At 38.8% G+C, this 21844-nt stretch overlaps 1 protein-coding gene across 7 annotated transcripts in view; it reads left to right on the plus strand.

The window, feature by feature from the left end:
- The first annotated feature begins 16442 nt into the window (after positions 1-16442).
- SLC27A6 (solute carrier family 27 member 6) overlaps positions 16443-21844 on the plus strand; it is a 68705-nt gene continuing 63303 nt past the window's right edge. Inside the window, exons 1-2 of one of the 7 annotated variants that reach the window (XM_024356721.3) lie at positions 16718-16975; positions 17261-17901. In XM_024356721.3, coding sequence (XP_024212489.3) covers positions 17421-17901 — 481 coding nt within the window. In that variant the 5' untranslated portion in view covers positions 16718-16975; positions 17261-17420. Of the gene's footprint in view, positions 17902-21844 lie in introns of all 7 variants that reach the window. The other 6 variants (XM_009449587.5, XM_024356720.3, XM_024356722.3 and 3 more) reach the window with 6 other exon arrangements.

Consider the following 21844-nt stretch of genomic DNA (forward strand, 5'->3'; position numbering starts at 1 on the left):
TAATGGTGAAAGAATGAATGCTATCTCCCTAATATCAGGAATAAGGGAAGGGTGTCCACTCTTACCAGTTTTATTCAACATTGTACTGTAAGTTTTTGCTAACACATTAAGAAAAAAAACAGAAATAATAAAGGCATTCAAATTTGAAATGAAGAAGTAAATCTTATTCATTAGTGGCATGATCATATACATAAAAAGTCCTGTGGAGTGTGCAAAAAGTTAATATAGTTAATAAGTGAGGTTAGCAACTGTTCTAGGATACAAGAACAACTTAGAGAAATCAATTATTTTTATACTAGCAAAGAAAAATCAGATATTGAATTTTTTAAAACATTACTTATATTAGTATCAGGAATATGAAATGCTTATATATCACCTTGACAAAACCTGGACAAAACAGAGGTACACTAAAAACTAGAAAAATTATTGATAGAAATTAAAGAGAACTGAATAAAGGAGAGATATATTGTGTTCCTGGATTGAAAGATTAACATTGGTAAGATGTAAATTCTTCCTTAATTGATTTATAGATCAAATGAATTCTGAATAAAAATTTTCCTAGGTTCTTTTTCTTTTGGTAGAAATTGACGAAATGATTCTAAAAAGAAAATGCAAATGCAAAGGACACACACACACAAAAACAACTTTAAAAAATAAATTTAACATTGGAGGACTAATGATACCTAACTTCAAGACTTATTAGAAAGCTTGAGAAATGAGGACACTGAAAAAATGATGTACAGGCAGACAGATCAATGGAACAAAATAGCACAAAGATAGAACCAAAAATGTAGAACAACTGATTTTTTTACAAAATTGCAAAAGAAATTATTTGTAGAATGTAGAGCTTTGCAAAAAATGGTGCTGAAATAATTAGATATCCATATGCAAAAAATTTACATCCATACCTTGTACCATATAAAAATTAACTAAAATGGAGCCTAGATAAAAATGTAAGACCTAAAACTATTAGTCGTCTAGAAAAAAGCATAAGAGAAAACCTGTGACTTTCAATTAGACAAAGTCCTTTTAAATAGGATATAAAAAGCATGAGCCATAAAAGAAAAAATACTTAATAAATAAAACAATTAAAATGAAGAACTTATGCCCTTTGAAAGACAATCGTAAGAGAATATTTTTTTAAAAGCCACAGACTTGGAGAAAATATTTGCAAATCACATGTTGACTTTCTAGGGGCCAAGGAGGGCCCTCTGAAGATTCACTGAAAAATCTACTTGCAAAAGGCAGATTAACTGGAGAACAGGTGCATATGAACCAGATATGGTCATTCACATCTGCAGTCTCAGCTACTGGGGAGGGTGAGGCGAGAGCATGGCTTGAGCCCAGGAAACTGAGGCTGCAGTGAGTTATAATAGTGCCACTGTACTTCAGCCTGGGCAAAAGAGTGAGGCTCCATCTCTTAAGGAAAAAAAAACAAAAGGCATACACATTTATTTAATGTGTGTATACAGGAGCCTTCAGAATGCAGGCCCAAAGATACAGGGGAATCGTTGATTTTTATTCTTAGATTGAACAAAGTATGAACAACCATGTAGAAATATGATTAGACAAAACAGGTATGATGTAATGCTAATGGACTGAGTGAGGAAACCCAGCCAATCCTGTCTGTCTAGATTTTTCTTGGCCTCTCTGTGCAGCATTCCTTCCTTCCAGGTATGGGGCAGGACCTTCTCTGGAATGGGGTCTTAGGCTCTACAGTCAAACAAGATAGGTCAGGTAATTTCCTTATGGCCAGTTCTTACACAGAAACAAAAAGGGAAAATTAGAGTAATAATTTTAGGTTTTATGGCTGGCTGTAAGGAAAAGGAGTCCTGGTTTCTATAAACTGCCTTCACAAAGAGGGATTCTAGTTTCGATGGCTAGCCTTAGGGGGAAATGGAGCTGAGAGACAGGAGGGAAGGGAAAGGTCAAAGAAAAACTTTTCCTTCTGAGGCTGCTTTTGAGGGCTTCATTTTGGGGTATTGTTTTCTGAGCCCCAACAACTATTATCCAATATATTTTCAAAAACTCTCAAAACTCAATAAGAAAACAATAAAAACCCAATACAAAAATAGATCAATGATTTAAGCAGACATTCACCAAGGAAGATATATGGCAGTAAATATGCACTTTAAAAGTAGCTCAAGATTATTACTTATTAGGAAAACAAAAATTGATAGCTCAATTAGATATTACAACCCAGATATTAGAATGTCTCAAGTGAAAAAGAATTAACATTCCAAGTGTTGGTGAAGTAGAGGAACTAGAAATGCTGGTGGGACTGAAAAACTGAACACTTTGGAAAACATTTTGGAAGTTTCTTCAAAAGTTAAATATAACCTTACCCTATAACCCAGCCATTCTACCCTAGAGTTTTTATCCAAGAGAATCAAAGGCACATGCCTAGGCAAAGATGTGTACTGTAATATTCATAGCAACTTGATTTGTTTTTTTGGTTGTTGTTGATTTTTGAGATGGAGTCTCACTCTGTCACCCAGGCTGGAGTGCAATGGCTCAATCTCAGCTCACTGCAACTTCCGCCTCCCGGGTTCAAGCAATCCTCATGCCTCAGCCTCCCAAGTTGCTGGGATTATAGGCACCCACCACCATGCCCGACTAATTTTTGTATTTTTAATTGAGACAGTGTTTTACCATGTTGGTCAGGCTGGTCTCGAACTCCTGACCTCAAGTGATCTGCCCACCTTGGCCTCCCAAAGTGCTGGAATTACAGGCATGAGGCACTGCGTCTGTCCATAGCAACTTTATGTGTAATAGGCAAACTGGGAAATGACTCAGATGCCATTGAAATGTGAATCGATAGATAAAATATGGTGTATCCATTCAATGGAATATGACTTATCAATGTAAAGAAATAAACTCATTCTACAGTTACAACATAGATGAATCTAAAAATAAATATGCTGAGCCAAAGAAGCCAGACCAAGTAAAAGGAGGAGTACATATTATATGATTCATTTATATGGAAATCTAGAACATGCAAACTAATCTATAGTGACAGAAAGCACTGTCAGGATTTGCTTAGTAACAAGGTGGAACAGATGTGTCAGAGAGGGATTTTAAAGTGAGGAAACTTCAGGAGGTGATGGATACAACCATTATCTTGATTGTGGTGATTGGTTCATATGCATGTACATATATCAAAACTAAACTATACACTTTCAATATGTGTAGTTTTTATATTATTATAATATATGTAAAACATCTCAATAAAGTTGTTAAAAAAACAACATTTATAAGAAATTTAGTAATCTAAAGAACACTTACATGTTATTAGTAATAATATTTCTTATTAGATATTAAATATTAAAATATAAATACATGCCTATATATGCTAATTCTGATTTATTTACCTTGTCATACATTTAAAACAAACAAATAAAAGTAATCTAATCTATATACTACTGTGAATGCTTCTGTGGTAGATACTCCTGTATCTGTATGTTGATGAATCTCTATTTTCGATCTAGTAAAAAAGTGTAAATTTTTCTGCAAAATCTTCTGCAATCCAGGTCTGCAAAGAAGCCAAACAGGGCTGGGTGCAATGGCTCATGCTTGTAATCCTAGCACTTTGTGAGGCCGAGGTGGGTGGATCTCTTAAGTCCAGGAGTTTAAGACCAGCCTGGGCAGCGTGGTAAAACCCTGTCTCTACAAAAATACAAAAAATACAAAAACTAGCCAGGTGTGGTGGCCCACGCCTGTAGTCCCAGCTATTCAGGAGGCTGAGGTAGGAGGATCACCTGAGCCCAGGGAAGTAGAGGTAGTAGTGAGCTGAAATCTTGGCACTGCACTCCAGCCTGGGTGACTGAATGATGAGGGCACATCAGAAAACAATCTTCCAGCTTTGCTAAAAGCAGAAAATAAACTACTGAAGCAGGTGAGACAGTAAGTGGGTGGATTACCTTCAAGCCTGTTGCTTTAAATAAATCAGAAATCATAGTAAAGAAGTAATTTGTGTATTTCAACCCCTTTATCTTCTAAAACCTATTGAGCTCATCTAATAATCCTCAAATGCATTATTAAATAATTAAACAATTAAGAAGTTTTGGGAAAAAAATGCTTGTGAAGACTTGTCAATCCCTTTCTTATCCTACCTCCACAATGAGTCTACATAATCTGTAAGCTTATCACACCCTTCTCCTAATTCAACATGAGAAAATATGCGAAGCATCATGCCTGTGATGAAAAATGGGATATTTGGAAAGTTTCTATTTTGCTAAATGAGTTCCCAACCTTCTATATCTTCTGCTCCACCATCTACCCTTGTCTCTGCGCTGTCCCTCCTGCTCTATATAGACACATGCACACGTATGTTTATTGCGGCACTATTCACAATAGCAAAGACTTGGAACCAACCCAAATGTCCAACAATGATAGACTGGGTTAAGAAAATGTGGTACATACACACCATGGAATACTATGCAGCCATAAAAATGATGAGTTCATGTCCTTTGTTGGGACATGGATGAAGCTGGAAACCATCATTCTCAGCAAAATATCGCAAGGACAAAAAACCAAACACCGCATGTTCTCACTCATAGGTGGGAATTGAACAATGAGAACACATGGACACAGGAAGGGGAACATCACCCACCGGGACTGTTGTGGGGTGGGGGGTGGTGGGGAGGATAGCATTAGGAGATAAACCTAATGCTAAATGACGAGTTAATGGGTGCAGCACACCAACATGGCATATGTATACATATGTAACAAACCTGCACATTGTGCACATGTACCCTAAAACTTAAAGTATCATAATAATAAAATTAAAAAAAGAGAAAATAATCCAGATTAGGCCTTTTGTAATCTTTCTGTGAGTTCAGAAGTTAATTGCAAAGAGTTGACAAGTTTTTCTTGTTGAAAAACATCAGACATTCCTTGTGTGTAACCATTAGGTTTTCATTTGATATTACATAAGGCAGCTCATGGACCTTATTGATTTAATGAGCCAAAATGTATGTGCCTCGTAAAGCAAGTCAGGACATACATTTTTATAACAGTTTGGAGAACAACATATCTTTGAAGTGTGTGGCCTGGATTTTGAGGCCACATTGCTACCGTATCTCTCATCTCTGAGAAGCTCTATTTGTTTAGTTTAGCTTTTGTTTTAAATGTGTTTTCCTAATTTGCTATATAATATAGACAGGAAATTTAGTACTGCAAGGAGCATAAAACTGATATGGATTTTGAATTATATAATTTCATGTCAAATAAAACAAAATTTACATTCTATAGGCATGAAACACTTAATGGCATTAGGATATAGAACAAAAACCTTTACAATAGGTAACTTTAGTTAACTTGTACATATTTGTGAGAACATCTTATATATTTCCTAGTATTTCCTACTTTCCCTTATTGAAAAGTAATCTTATTAGAGACTTCTTTTTCAATTGCCCAATATCCTCATACACTGATGCAGTACACGCCAATAGTACAACCAATACAAAGGGGAAATTGTCAAATCCAGAAAATTCACAGATACGTTTACCGTTTGAATCAGCAATCCCATTTCTAAGAAGCTATCTTAAAGTTACAGCTAGAAAAGTATGTAACATGTCCCAACTCATTAATTGTAACACTATTTGTAATGGCAAAAAAATGGAAGCAAGTCTAAATGTCTATCAGTAGGGAGGGAGTTGAGTAAGTTATTATATTATCCCACAGTGAAGTATATGCAACCATATGTAAAATGAAGAGGATGTCTGCATAATGATAGGTTGTGATCACCAGGATCCATTAAGTGAAAAAGGCAAGGTGCAGATCACTGTATACAGCAAGCTATGTTTTGTAAAATAAAAAAGAGAAAAATGTAAATATGTATGTATTTCTTGTATTTGCAGAAAGAAATATTGGAAAAGTGAACTGAAAGCAAAAATTACTACTATAAATGCACTGGCAATAAGGGTGAAAGGGTTAAGATGAAAGCCAAATTTTTTGAGTATGTATATATATATATATATAAAACTTAATGTTTTACATATTTAGAATATAATATATAGTTAAAAACAACATTAAAAAGCACTTGTCAATTACAGAAACAAATGTTGCAGGAAGTCTTCACTTTGCAAGTTGATTGTTGAGGAAAGAATTGACTCTCCAACTCACTTTATTGTATAAACTGTATATAAGAATAATCATATGGTTCTTGTTAATAAAATAAAGCTCTTTTTGGAGAAAAATGTCAGCTAGTAGGATCATTTTTCAACTCTATGAAATAATTGACAGGCAATCAATGGGCAATCACTAATGGATACTAAAATAATTGAGTGAAAGATTGATAGAAAACTGAACATTCACACAGGGTCCAAGTACCCCTTCCTGGTACTTGTGCAGTAGCACACCAAAAGAGGAAAAACAACCAAACGTGACTACTTGAAACCTGTAGTCAGGTTTCATCCTCAATAGCAATGTGTTGTCCAATTCACAACAAGCAGGTATTAGGTTTATCCTGATGTAATATGACATAAAGTATACAGCATCACCTATGAAATATTCTTGCCAAAATGTTTAACCTGAGTTTCATGAAGATTTTAAGTCTAATTATCAGTTTACATGAAATTAAACATGGTAATTAGACAGCATATTTTAGGGGCAATTAGGGGACATAAGAACACATTAAACGAGAGCAGGGAGAAGCAGTCAGACCAATGCAGAAGGTGGGACACTCTACAAGATCTGTGGCCTGTTCTAACAAGTAAATTTCTGACAAAGATAAAGAGGTTGTGATAGGAAATCAATTCTAGTTTAGACCAACAAACTCTATAATACATTATGAAAAAATTAAATGTGGACTAAATATTAGATGGTATTAAAGAATTATTAATTTTATCAGGATTGATCATGGTATTGTGATTAGGTAGGAAAATGTCTTTTTGTCAGAGATGCACCCTGAGATATTTAGGGGAGAAATGCCATGTCGTCTGCAATTTATTTAAAATATCTAAAAATAAACGGATAAGAATTTGAATATGATACTAACAATCATTAAACCTGTGTGATGAGCATATTGAGGGGGTGGGTCAAAATTTTATTGTTTCTACCATTATGTATGTTTCTAATTTTTTATTTAACGAAAAGCTAAAAATTAAAATTGAAACAAAGAAACAGCAATTGGCTATGATTTTCCTGGGCCCATTTTCCCTTCCTGATGGCCAGGAGAGAGCGAGAGCTGAAGCAGCTGCCTTGAATTTATAAGCAGAAACCTCCAGTTGGCAGAGCGGTGCCAGCCCTGGGCCACCAGCGCTAAATCACCAAATCACCTGCCTACCCAGGGAAAGATAATTATTATAATCAAGTCATTGAAAAAACATTTTTAAAAAATTAAGTGTTGTAACATTTCAGAATATATTGAGATGGGATTTCCACTGTACATCTCAGAAGTCCCACTCTCCCCTCATACACCTTCGAGACTAAATCTTAGGCCTTCTGAGACATGCAAGAGTGGGAGCACATGGAAAGACTCACTGCAACACTGGAGCATTGTTAATTCCTAACAACAGTTGCCAGAGAGTTTCTTTGATTTACCTCACTAATGATGAAATGAAGTTCCTCCATGTAGGTGGCTTATAAAATAGAAAGGAAGCTGGCTTGAGGACTCAGTGTCCTCAATTATTTATTTACATAAATATCTTTTCCAAACAGTAAATTTTGTCAACACTGAGAAAGGAGAATTGTAATAACTAGAAGTATGTGGATATAAGACAGCTGTTTTTTTAAAAAAAAAAAAAACACGAATAAAAAACGTGTGAAATATCTTCTTGGCAGGGTCCTGAGTGCCATAAATTTCTAGGCATAGTTTGTAATAAGTGGTAGAAATGATAGTTAAATATTTCATTTGTTTGGAAACTGTTCTTAAGTCTATCATTATAGGACCATTTATTTGGTGCTATAAAATTTTTATATTTTAAGAAGCGTTTGATGTGTCTGACATGTAGTAATGTTAACAGCACCCAATTCTCAAACAGCACACCTCTTATTTTTTTTTAATTATACTTTAAGTTCTAGGGTACATGTGCACAATGTGCAGGTTTGTTACATCTGTATACATGTGCCATGTTGGTGTGCTGCACCCATTAACTCGTCACTTAATTAGGTATATTTCCTAATGCTATCCCTCCCCCCACCCACACCCCACTACAGGCCCCAGTGTGTGATGTTCCCCACCCTGTGTCCAAGTGTTCTCATTGTTCAGCTCCCACCTATTAGTGAGAACATGCGGTGTTTGGTTTTCTGTCCTTGCGATAGTTTGCTAAGAATGATGGTTTCCAATCATCCATGTCCCTACAAAGGAAATGAACTCATCTTTTTTTATGGCTGCATAGTATTCCATGGTGTATATGTGCCACATTTTCTTAATCCAGTCTATCATTGTTGGACATTTGGGTTGGTTCCAAGTCTTTGCTATTGTGAATAGTGCCACAATAAACATATGCGTGCATGTGTCTTTATAGCAGCATGATATATAATCCTTTGGGTATATACCCAGTAATGGGATGGCTGGGTCAAATGGTATTTCTAGTTCTAGATCCCTGAGGAATCGCCACACTGACTTCCACAATGGTTGAACTAGTTTACAGTCCCACCAACAGTGTCAAAGTGTTCCTATTTCTCCACATCCTCTCCCGCACCTGTTGTTTCCTGACGTTTTAATGATCGCCATTCTAACTGGTGTGAGATGGTATCTCATTGTGGTTTTGATTTGCATTTCTCTGATGGCCAGTGATGATGAGCATTTTTTTAATATGTTTTTTGGCTGCATAAATGTCTTCTTTGGAGAAGTGTCGGTTCATATCCTTTGCCCACTTTTTGATGGGGTTGTTTGATTTTTTTCTTGTAAATTTCTTTAAGTTCTTTGTAGATTCTGGATATTAGCCGTTTGTCAGATGGGTAGATTGTAAAAATTTTCTCCCATTCTGTAGGTTGCCTGTTCACTCTTATGGAAGTTTCTTTTGCTGTGCAGAAGCTCTTTAGTTTAATTAGATCCCATTTGTCAATTTTGGCTTTTGTTGCCATTGCTTTTGGTGCTTTAGACATGAAGTCCTTGCCCATGCCTCTGTCCTGAATGGTATTGCCTAGGTTTTCTTCTAGGGTTTTTATGGTTTTAGGTCTAACATTTAAGTCTTTAATCCATCTTGAATTAATTTTTGTATAAGGTGTAAGGAAGACATCTGGTTTCAGCTTTCTACTTATGGCTAGCCAGTTTTCCTAGCACCATTAATTAAATAGGGGATCCTTTCCCCATTTCTTGTTTTCATCAGGTTTGTCAAAGATCAGATGGTTGTAGATGTGTGGTATTATTTCTGAGGGCTCTGTTATGTTCCATTGGTCTATATGTCTGTTTTGGTATGGCACCATGCTGTTTTGGTTACTGTAGCCCTGTAGTATAGTTTGAAGTCAGGTAGGGTGATGCCTCCAGCTTTGTTCTTTTTGCTTAGGATTGTCAGGTAATGTGGGCTCTTTTTTGGTTCCATATGAACTTTAAAGTAGTTCTTTCCAATTCTGTGAAGAAAGTCATTGGTAGCTTGATGGGGATGGCATTGAATCTATATATTACCTTGGGCAGTATGGTCATTTTCATGATATTGATTCTTCCTATCCTAGAGCATGGAATGTTCTTCCATTTGTTTGTGTCCTCGTTTATTTCGTTGAGCAGTGGTTTGTAGTTCTCCTATGTCCTTCACATCCCTTGTAAGTTGGATTCCTAGGTATTTTATTCTCTTTATTCAGCACTTGTGAATGGGAGATCACTCATGATTTCGCTCTTTGTTTGTCTGTTATTGGTGTATAGGAATGCTTGTGATTTTTGCACATTGATTTTGTATCCTGAGACTTTACTGAAGTTGCTTATCAGTTTAAGGAGATTTTGGCCTGAGATGATGGGGTTTTCTAAATATACAATCATGTCATCTGCAAACAGGGACAATTTGACTTCCTCTTTTCCTAATTGAATACCCTTTATTTCTTTCTCCTGCCTGATTGCCCTGGCCAGAACTTCCAACACTATGTAGAATAGGAGTGGTGAGAGAGGGCATCCCTGTCTTGTGCCAGTTTTCAAAGGGAACACTTGCAGTTTTTACCCATTCAGTATGATATTGGCTGTGGCTTTGTCATAAATAGCTCTTATTATTTTGAGATACATCCCATCAATACATAGTTTCTTGAGAGTTTTTAGCATGAAGGGCTGTTGAATTTTGTCAGAGGCCTTTTCTGCATCTATTGAGATAATCATGTGGTTTTTGTCTTTGGTTTTGTATATATGATGGATTACGTTTATTGATTTGCATGTGTTGAACCAGCCTTGCATCCCAGGGATGAAGCCAAGTTGATCGTGGTGGATAAGCTTTTTGATGTGCTGCTGGATTTGGTTTGCCAGTATTTTATTGAGGATTTTTGCATCGATGTTCATCAGGGATATTGGTCTAAAATTCTCTTTTTTTGTTGTGTCTCTGCCAGGCTTTGGTATCAGGATGATGCTGGCCTCATGAAATGAATTAGGGAGGATTCCCTCTTTTTCTATTGATTGGAATAGTTTCAGAAGGAATGTTACCAACTCCTGTTTGTACCTCTGGTAGAATTCAGCTGTGAATCCATCTGATCCTGGACTTTTTTTGGTTGGTAGGCTATTAATTATTGCCTCAATTTCATAGCCTGTTTTTGGTCTATTCAGGGATTCAATTTCTTCCTGGTTTAGTCTTGGGAGGGTGTATGTGTCCAGGAATTTATCCATTTCTTCTAGATTTAATAGTTTATTTTTGTAGAGGTGTTTATAGTATTCTCTGATGGTGGTTTGTATTTTTGTGGGATCGGTGGTGATATCCCCTTTATCATTTTTTATTGCATCTATCTGATTCTTCTCTCTTTCCTTCTTTATTAGTCTTTCTAGCAGTCTATCAATTTTGTTGATGTTTTCAAAAAACCAGCTCCTGGATTCATTGATTTTTTGAAGGGTTTTTTGTGTCTCTATCTCCTTCAGTTCTGCTCTGATCTTAGTTATTTCTTGCCTTCGGCTAGCTTTTGAATGTGTTTTTCTCTTGCTTCTCTAGTTCTTTTAATTGTGATGTTAGGGTGTCAATTTTAGATCTTTCCTGTTTTCTCTTGTGGGCATTTACTGATATAAATTTTCCTCTATACACTGCTTTAAATGTTTCCTAGAGATTCTGGCATGTCGTGTCTTTGTTCTCATTGGTTTGAAAGAACATCCTTATTTCTTCCTTCATTTCATGATATACCCAGTAGTCATTCAGGAGCAGGTTGTTCAGTTTCCATGTAGTTGAGCAGTTTTGAGTGAGTTTCTTAATCCTGAGTTCTGGTTTGATTGCACTGTGGTCTGAGAGACAGTTTGCTACAATTTCTGTTCTTTTACATTTGCTGAGGAGTGCTTTACTTCCAACTATGTGGTCAATATTGGAATAATTGTGATGTGGTGCTGAGAAGAATGTATATTCTGTTGATTTGGGGTGGAGAGTTCTGTAGATGTCTATTAGGTCCACTTGGTGCAGAGCAGAGTTCAATTCCTGGATATCCTTGTTAACTTTCTGTCTCATTGATCTGCCTAATGTTGACAGTGGGGTGTTAAAGTCTGCCATTATTATTGTGTGGGAGTCTAAGTCTCTTTGTAGGTCTCTAAGGACTTGCTTTATGAATTTGGGTGCTCCTGTATTGGGTGATATATATTTAGGATACTGAGCTCTTCTTGTTGAATTGATGCCTTCACCAGTATGTAATAGCCTTCTTTTCTCTTTTGATCTTTGTTGGTTTAAAGTCTGTTTTATCCGAGACTAGGATTGCAACCCCTCCTTTTTTTTGTTTTCCATTTGGTTGGTAGATCTTCCTCCATCCCTTTATTTTGAGCCTATGTGTGTCTCTGCATGTGGGATGGGTCTCCTGAATACAGCACACTGACGGGTCTTGACTCTTTATCCAATTTGCTAATCTGTGTCTTTTAATTGGAGAATTTAGCCCATTTACATTTAAGGTTAATATTGTTATGTCTGAATTTGTTCTTGTCATTATGATTTTACCTGGTTATTTTGATCATTAGTTGTTGCAGTTTCTTTCTAGCATTGATAGTCTTTACAATTTGGTATGTTTTTGCAGTGGCTGGTATCAGTTGTTCCTTTCCATGTTTAGTGCTTCCTTCAGGAGCTCTTATAAGGCAGGCCTGGTGGTGACAAAATCTCTCAGCGTTTGCTTGTTTGTAAAGGATTTTCTTTCTCCTTCACTTATGAAGCTTAGTTTGGCTGGATATGAAATTCTGGGTTGAAAATTCTTTTCTTTAAGAATGTTGAATATTGGCCCTCACTCTCTTCTGGCTTGTAGAGTTTCTGGCGAGAGATCCACTGTTAGTCTGATGGGCTTCCCTTTGCGGGTAACCCGACCTTTCTCTCTGGCTGCCCAAAACATTTTTTCCTTCATTTCAACCTTGGTGAGTCTGACAATTATGTGTCTTGGAGCTGCTCTTCTCAAGGAGTATCTTTGTAGCATTCTCTGTATTTCCCAAATTTGAATGTTGGTATGCCTTGCTAGGTTGGGGAAGTTCTCCTGCATAATATCCTGCAGAGCATTTTCCAACTTGGTTCCTTTTTCCCCCTTCACTTTCATGTACACCAATCAAACGTAGATTTGGTCTTTTCACATAGTCCCATGTTTCTTGGAGGCTTTGTTCATTTCTTTTTACTCTTTTTCCTCTAAACTTCTCTTGTCACTTCATTTTATTAACTTGATCTTCAATCACTGATACACTTTCTTCCACTTGATAGAATCAGCTACTGTAGCTTGAGCATACGTTACGTAGTTCTTGTGCCATGGTTTTCAGCTCCATCAGGTCATTTTAGGTCTTCTCTATGCTGTTTATTCTAGTTAGCCATTTGTCTAATCTTTTTTCACTGTTTTTAGCTTCTTTGTGATGAGTTTGAACATCTTCCTTTAGCTCAGACAAGTTTTTTATTACCAATCATCTGAAGCCTTCTTCTCTCAACTCGTCAAAGTCATTCCCCGTCCAGCTTTGTTCCATTGCTGGTGAGTAGCTGCGTTCCTTTGGAGGAGAAGAGGCGCTCTGATTTTTAGAATTTTCAGCTTTTCTGCTCTGGTTCCCCCCATCTTTGTGGTTTTATCTACCTTCGATCTTTGATGATGGTGATGTACAGATGGGGTTTTGGTGTGGATGTCCTTTCCGTTTGTTAGTATTCCTTCTAACAGTCAGGACCCTCAGCTGCAGGTCTGTTGGAGTTTGCTGGAGGTCCACTCCAGATCCTGTTTGCCTGGGTATCACCAGCAGAGGCTGCTGAACAGAAAATATTGCAGAATGGCCATTGTTGCTGCCTGATCCTTCCCTGGAAACTTCATCTCAGAGGTGCACCCGGCTGGATGAGGTGTCAGTCGGCCCCTACTGGGAGTTGCCTCCCAGTTAGGCTACTCGGGGTCAGGCACCCATTTGAGGAGGCAGTCTGTCCATTCTCAGATCTCAAACTCTGTGCTGGTAGAACCACTACTCTCTTCAAAGCTGTCAGAAGGGGACGTTTAAGTCTGCAGAAGTGTGTGCTGCCTTTTGTTCAGCTATGCCCTGCCCCCAGGGGTGGAGTCTACAGAGGCAGGCAGGCCTGGTTGAACTGAGGTGGGCTCCACCTAGTTTGAGCTTCCTGGCCACTTTGTTTACCTATTCAAGCCTCAGCAATGGAGGATGCCCCTCCCCCAGCCTCGCTGCTGCCTTGCAGTTGGATCTCAGACTGCTGTGTTATCAGTGAGCGAGGCTCCGTGCACGCCTCTTATTTTTAATGTTCGGTTTGCTTCATGAGTCCTTGTGTCAAATACTATTCTGGGCAATGATTATTCATTAATACAAATAAACATTAGATTATAGGAAGAGTAAGCTTCCCATGATAACCGAAGTTATTATCAGATCCTAAAAGCAATAATTAAAAACCCTGTTCCCAGGTAGAATTGTAAAGTGGATGACTCCTGCATCCAGCATTCTCCCATTCATTTTTAGAGCCATCCAACTCCCTCAGTCACTTCACTGCCATTCCCTTTCCCAAGCCCCGGCTGCCGTCTAGATAGTCAGAGCTTCTTGGCCCATTGCAAGCACTCATCATGATGTTTAGCCACCAACCCAGCATTGTTTGGCATCTTTCTAAATTTCTTGGTTTTCACTCAAACCTCCCATAATCCAAATGATGACTGCTATAGAATTCCATCAGAAGACTTATGAAGACAAGTGATTTGACAGCAAAGAGTCAGAATTCTTAGGTTGCAGTGGCAAAATCCTGTAGGCTCCATGTCTGTCATATATTGCTATTTGTTCAGTCTTACTTTGATCTACTCACTAAACAATTCATCCTCTATAGAACTGAGGGTGCAAAGGTGGTTGGTAGTGGGTTAAAGAGGAAAGTCAAATCAGAAATGAAGAAGAGGTTGAAGAGACCATATGTAGATTAAAAACAAACTTTTTTGGGGCATTGATTTTCATTTAGTCACAATATTTTTATTTTCAAATAACATTAAAGAAAAACAAAGTCTTTATGTTTTTTAAAGGAGAAGCAGAGAAATATTACACTATTCCTAGTCAAAAGTAATGTTAGCAGGAATGTCTAGACTATTTCTATGTGTTTATTTCTCTTTATTTTAGTTAAATGATAGATTTACTCACTTGCAACTAACTCTTGCTATATTTCTCCCATTTCAAAATTCTTAAACTATTGTAGCTAAAAATTGTATCTATTTTACTTAGCTGCCTTTGGTAGCATTTGAAAGTGAATGCAAAATTTCTGGACAAAATAGAAACAGGTACATGGGCTAATATAGGAATATACACAATACTGTTAACTGTCCCAAGATTTTTCATTGATTACGTCTTCCATGGTGAGATTTCAGGCATAAAATTGGTTTGGGTTAGTACAAAGTCTGGCCCAACATATGCTTACTTGTAGTTCTTCCTAATAAGTCAAACAAGCTCACATTTATGGTGCTGAATATATTCTAGATTCATTGTATCTGCAGTTGCTAAAAATTTAGTTCCATGCCTTAGGATGGTATTAGAATGTCCATGATAAGAAAAATAAGTGCAGCAAAATAAAAGAAATGCCACGCCTATCTTTCTGTATTATTTTTTCCACTGGAGAAGGACAGATTTTACTCATTAAAACTACAAAAGTCTGAGACCAACTGCTCCATATTCTTTAGTGTTCGTTAAATGTTGTTATTTGGAGGTGACTTAATTAGACTAAAGCTAGAAGAGAAAACAACAGAATGTCAAAGATGCTTTTCAAGTTGTAAACTAACGTTTTAAGTTATAAACTACTTGATACTATTTTCTTAATTAAAAAGATATTTCTGAATCGAAAAGATCAAAGCTTCTGAGTAAATTTAGAAAGCATTTTTTTGTCATTTACAGAAAAGGGTTTTAAGAGCCTATGTTCCTTTGGCTTTAAGAGCTCTTCACTGTGACTTCAAAGTAATCATTTTCAGATTAATAAACTGGAGCTCGTCTTTGGAATTATCAGTTTTTCTTTTATTACAGAATCTGAGGTTAGCCAGAATCCATCTGCAGAACCATGAGGCAGAAGGGAGAAACACCTGACAAGGTGAGGCCTTCCTTAACTATTTTAACACAAGCAATTAACCATTTATACTCACTTAAAAGCAGACAGCTGGGATGATGGTGTCTGCTAGAAAAAAAAGTGTAATGAAATGTTCTTTAGTTTTTTGATCTTTAGTAAAATTTCATCTTCGTATAAAATTTTATTAACCATTCCACTAACTTGTTACTTTTCCACTCCACCTCCCCACTCCCTTTAGAATCCTTAGTTTGAAGACATAATTCTTTAAATGATCTGTCTCGGGGAGGGGGGATCTTGTTACTTTTAAGGACTGCAAATAGCATTATAAACTTTGTTTTTATTTTTAAATACGAATATCGACTGAAGCTCTCAAATCAATCAATATTGTTGTCAAATTTTGTAAAATGCACTGTCTTAGCTCTCTAACGATAGAGTTCTAATATAAATGTAAAAACCAACCTATCAACATGTTTTCAAAAATACTTTTTGTAAAGAACAGTACAATTTTGTGGTGTCCAAATATTCCTTTCTTTCTTACAAAATATTATTGGATCTGTCCAGTTCATAATATTCCTTCCCTCTCTCCCTCCCTCCCTGCCTCTCTCTCTCTCTGCAGTTTTTTTTGATGTTTGTTCTTTTCTTTCCATTTTCTAGTTATTAATTGGTTCAATGGATGACCTTTGTGCGACACTGTTATACCTTATCAGCCTCGCCAGGGCCCCCGCGCCGCCCAATTCCAGCAACCCTGGTTCTCCTGTGACCCCAAGCCTTCCAGATCCCTGGGTTTCCTCCCACGGGACTGTCACATTCTTCCCCGCCGGAGACGCCAGTCGCGGGGCCTCCTCCCTGGGGTGTGAGCAGGTCGGCGCGCCACACTTCTCTAGGTGGCCGGACGCGCGCCCAGGGAGGAGCTGGCGGCGGGGCCCAGGCTGTTCCGGCTGCGGCACGTCAGGGGATGTGGTTAGCCCTGAGCCTGGAGGCCGAAGGTGGGCAGGCAACACTCCCACCGTGTTTCGGAGGAGAATACACTAGGCTAGCCTAACGACACTCGGAGTGCGAGCTGCGGCTGGGGTAGGGGCACCCCCTTCCAGCGGGCGCGTGGGTCACCAAGGAGCAGTTCCCCGGGACCCGTTGCGTCCGAGGGACTGGGCGGGGCTGGGCGGGGCAGGACGGGGGCGGCGCTCAGGAGCCCTGGAACCCGCTGGCCCTGAGGCCACGGACCGAGGCGTGGTGCTGAGCCCCTGCGCGGTTTCTGGTGCGTAGAGACTGGAAATCGCTGCGCTTCTCAGTCATCATCATCCCAGCTTTTCCCGGCTCGAATTCAGCCTCCAACTGAAGCTCGCGGGAAAGACTACCTGAGAGGAGAAAAGCTTCTGTCCCTGGACCTTCTTCTGAGGGTGGTGAGGTTTGTTTAGGGTCGCAGAAGCAGGGAGGACTGACTCAGCCCTCACAGAGAAGAGGGCTGGAAAGTCCTGGGGAACTCGCAGGGCACGGGCCGCTGTCGCGGTTGGGAGGCGAGGGCGCAGCGCTGGGGTTGTAGATTCCAAGACCCCTGAGGGTGGCTGTGTTGGTTTCTCCCAGGAGTCGGAGGCTCCCTGCTCTCCAGCCGCCCAGTGACCCAAGCTTAATCTTCAGCACCACTTGGGGCGACCTTATCGGTGCAAACCTACGATTCTGTTTCTCAGGATTCCTCCCCATCCCGCTTCGCCCCGGAAAAGCTGACAAGAACTTCAGGTGTAAGCCCTGAGTAGTGAGGCTCTGCGGTCTCCGTGGAGAGCTGTGCCTGGAAGAGAAGGACGCTGGTGGGAGCTGAGATCAGAGCTGTCTTCTGGCCCAGTGGCCCCCATGCTTCTGTCATGGCTAACAGTTCTAGGGGCTGGAATGGTCGTCCTGCACTTCGTGCAGAAACTCCTGTTCCCTTACTTTTGGGTTGATTTCTGGTTCGTGTTGAAGGTGGTGCTCATTATAATTCGGCTGAAGAAGTACGAAAAGAGAGGGGAGCTGGTGACTGTGCTGGATAAATTCTTGAGTCATGCCAAAAGACAACCTCGGAAACCTTTCATCATCTATGAGGGAGACATCTACACCTATCAGGATGTAGACAAAAGGAGCAGCAGAGTGGCCCATGTCTTCCTGAACCATTCCTCTCTGAAAAGGGGGGACACGGTGGCTCTGCTGATGAGCAATGAGCCGGACTTCGTTCACGTGTGGTTCGGCCTCGCCAAGCTGGGCTGCGTGGTGGCCTTTCTCAACACCAACATTCGCTCCAACTCCCTCCTGAATTGCATCCGCGCCTGTGGGCCCAGAGCCCTAGTGGTGGGCGCAGGTAGAGTATGGGGTGTGGTCTGCCTATACAGAATGGCAACCCACCTGCTTTCCTACCCTTTTTTTTTCTTTAGGATAATTCGTAACTAATATTTTGGGTGAGTGAAGTGTGCATGTTAAGAGTACAAAATAGTTTTATGATTCTATGCTGGTTTAACAACTGTCTCCTCTCTTCAGGCACGTAGTTTCAGAAAACTTTTATGAAATCTCTGCTTCCTACCATTTTGAGACAGGGACAGTGTTACTGCTATTGGTTCCTTCAGTGAGTGCAAGAACACAGAGAGAGAACTTGGTCAGTTCTAAATTTTATCAGCTCTGACAAAATGATGAATAGGAAAGTTATCTGACTTCATTGTGACACGTCTACCTACCTCTAATTGTACTTTATCAGGGATGACTACATTTGCAGAAGAGATATGTTTAATGGAAGGTACCTGAATTCCTTTCTTCATGTCTGCTCTTATTTTATACTGTCTGCAAGCTAGGACTTGCCTAGCAAGGTTGCGCTCCCACCTGTGAGCCAGAACGTGGGCTCTTGGCAGACTCTAGGAGCCTTTCTATTTCTTCTTCTTGTTATCCTTCCATGCATCCTTTTCTTTTTTTGACTAAGTTCTACGCTTCCTCCTCCCCCTGCCTTGGAGTTAGGACATCTTAGGCTACACGTATTTTCACTGAACTGTAAAGAAAAGCCTGGGGTTTAGTGGCTAATTAGTAAAGAAACTAGGAAGATGGGTTGCTTAATGAAATAGAAGTGAAATATGAAAAATGATACTTATTTGGTGTAATCTAAATGGTTTATGCAGAGTCTTCTTCAATGGGGAAGGAAGGTGCAGAAAGAGGAAGATCCATTGCAAGGACCATAATGAAAATATTTAAGTATTTTAGATTAATAGATACATACCAATACCTTGTATAAAGTTTTTAAACTCACAGAACAATATGGAAAAATATATTTATACACTGGTGATCTCTAAGGTATAGAACTTTTCAAATAACCTTTATGATATAATATTTGTATATCAAACCAAAATGAGTTAGGCAGTATACGGAAAATGGGCTAGCCCTTCAAGGCTATCACTGTTCCTAGTTCTTTTCAGTTCAACTTGTGGTCTGATAAAGTGGCAAATGTTTACTTTTTCTTATTTATTATTATTTTTTATTATTTTACTTTAAGTTCTAGAGTACATGTGCACAAAGTGCAGGTTTGTTACGTATGTATACATGTGCCATGTTGGTGTGCTACACCCATTAACTTGTCATTTACATTAGGTATTCCTCCTAATGCTATCCCTCCCCACTCCCCCCACCCCACGACAGGCCCTGGTGTGTGATGTTCCCCACCCTGTGTCCAAGTATTCTCTTTGTTCAGTTCCCACCTATGAGTGAGAACATGTGATGTTTGATTTTCTGTCCTTGTGATAGTTTGCTCAGAATGATGGTTTCCAGCTTCATCCATGTACCTACAAAGGACATGAACTCATCCTTTTTTATGGCTGCATAGTATTCCATGGTGCATATGTGCCTCATTTTCTTAATCAAGTCTATCATTGATGGACATTTGGGTTGGCTCCAAGTCTTTGCTATTGAGAAAAGTGCTGCAATAAACATACATGTGTGTGTGTCTTTATAGTAGCATGATTTAGAATCCTTTGGGTATATACCCAGTAATGGGATGGCTGGGTCAAATGGTATTTCTAGTTCTAGATCCTTGAGGAATCACCACACTGTCTTCCACAATGGTTGAACTAATTTACACTCCCACCAACAGTGTCAAAGTGTTCCTATTTCTCCACATCCTCTCCAGCACCTGTTGTTTCCTGACTTTTTAATGATTGCCATTCTAACTGGTGTGAGATGGTATTTCATTGTGGTTTTGATTTGCATTTCTCTGATGGCCAGTGATGATGAGCATTTTTTCATGTGTCTGTTGGCACATAAATGTCTTCTTTTGAGAAGTGTCTGTTCATATCCTTTGCCCACTTTTTGATGGAGTTGTTTGATTTTTTTCTTGTAAATTTCTTTAAGTTCTTTGTAGATTCTAGATATTAGCCGTTTGTCAGATGGGTAGATTGTAAAAATTTTCTCCCATTCTGTAGGTTGCCTGTTCACTCTGATGGCAGTTTCTTTTGCTGTGCAGAAACTCTTTAGTTTAATTAGATCCCATTTGTCAATTTTGGCTTTTGTTGCCATTGCTTTTGGTGTTTTAGACATGAAATCCTTGCCCATGCCTATGTCCTGAATGTTATTGCCTAGATTTTCTTCTAGGGTTCTAATGGTTTTAGGTCTAACATTTAAGTCTTTAATCCATCTTGAATTAAATTTTGTATAAGGTGTAAGGAAGGTATCCAGTTTCAGCTTTCTACATATGGCTAGCCAGTTTTCCCAGCACCATTTATTAAATAAGGAATCATTTCCCCATTTCTTATTTTTGTCAGGTTTGTCAAAGATCAGATGGCAGTAGATGTGTGGTATTATTTCTGAGGGCTCTGTTCTGTTCCGTTGGTCTATATCTCTGTTTTGGTACTAGTACCATGCTGTTTTGGTTGCTGTAGCCTTGTAGTATAGTTTGAAGTCAGGTAGGGTGATGCCTCCAGCTTTGCTCTTTTTGCTTAGGATTGTCTTGGCAATGCAGGCTCTTTTTTGGTTCCATATGAACTTTAAAGTAGTTTTTTCCAATTCTGTGAAGAAAGTCACTGGTGGCTTGATGGGGATGGCATTGAATCTATAAGTTACCTTGGACAGTATGGCCATTTTCATGATATTGATTCTTCCAATCCATGGGCATGGAATGTTCTTCCATTTTTTTGTGTCCTCTTTTTATTTCGTTGAGCAGTGGTTTGTAGTTCTCCTTGAAGAGATCCTTCACATCCCTTGTAAGTTGGATTCCTAGGTATTTTATTCTCTTTCAAGCAATTGTGAATGGGAGATCACTCATGATTTGGCTCTCTGTTTGTCTGTTTTTGGTGTAAAGGAATGCTTGTGATTTTTGCACATTGCTTTTGTGTCCTGAGACTGCTGAAGTTGCTTATCAGCTTAAGGAGATTTTGGGCTGAGATGCTGGGGTTCTCTAAATATACAATCATGTCATCTGCAAACAGGGACAATTTGACTTCCTCTTTTCCTAATTGGATACCTTTTATTTCTTTCTCCTGCCTGATTGCCCTGGCCAGAATTTCCAACACTATGTTGAATAGGAGTGGTGAGAGAGGGCATCCCTGTCTTGTGCCAGTTTTCAAAGGAAATGCTTCCAGTCTTTGCCCATTCAGTATGATATTGGCTATGGATTTGTCATAGATAGCTCTTATTATTTTGAGATACATCCCATCAATACCTAATTTATTGAGAGTTTTTAGCATGAAGGGCTGTTGAATTTTGTCAAAGGCCTTTTCTGCATCTATTGAGATAATCATGTGGTTTTTGTCTTTGGTTCTGTTTATATGCTGGATTAGGTTTATTGATTTTCATATGTTGAAGCAGCCTTGCATCCCAGGGATGAAGCCCACTTGATCATGGTGGATAAGCTTTTTGATGTGCTGCTGGATTTGGTTTGCCAGTATTTTATTGAGGATTTTTGCATCAGTGTTCATCAGGGCTATTGGTCTAAAATTCTCTTTTTTGTGTGTGTCTCTGCCAGACTTTGGTATCAGGATGATGCTGGCCTCATGAGTTAGGGAGGATTCCCTCTTTTTCTATTGATTGGAATAGTTTCAGAAGGAATGGTACCAATTCCTGTTTGTACCTCTGGTAGAATTTGTTGTGAACCCATCTTGTCCGGCACTTTTTTTGGTTGGTAGGCTATTAATTATTGCCTCAATTTCAGAGCCTGTTATTGGTCTATTCAGAGATTCAACTTCTTCCTGGTTTAGTCTTGTGACGGTGTATGTGTCCAGGAATTTATCCATTTTTTCTAGATTTTCTAGTTTATTTGCGTAGAAGTGTTTATA

The sequence above is a fragment of the Pan troglodytes genome, chromosome 4 (genome assembly GCF_028858775.2).
Source record: "Pan troglodytes isolate AG18354 chromosome 4, NHGRI_mPanTro3-v2.0_pri, whole genome shotgun sequence".
NCBI lineage: Eukaryota > Metazoa > Chordata > Mammalia > Primates > Hominidae > Pan > Pan troglodytes.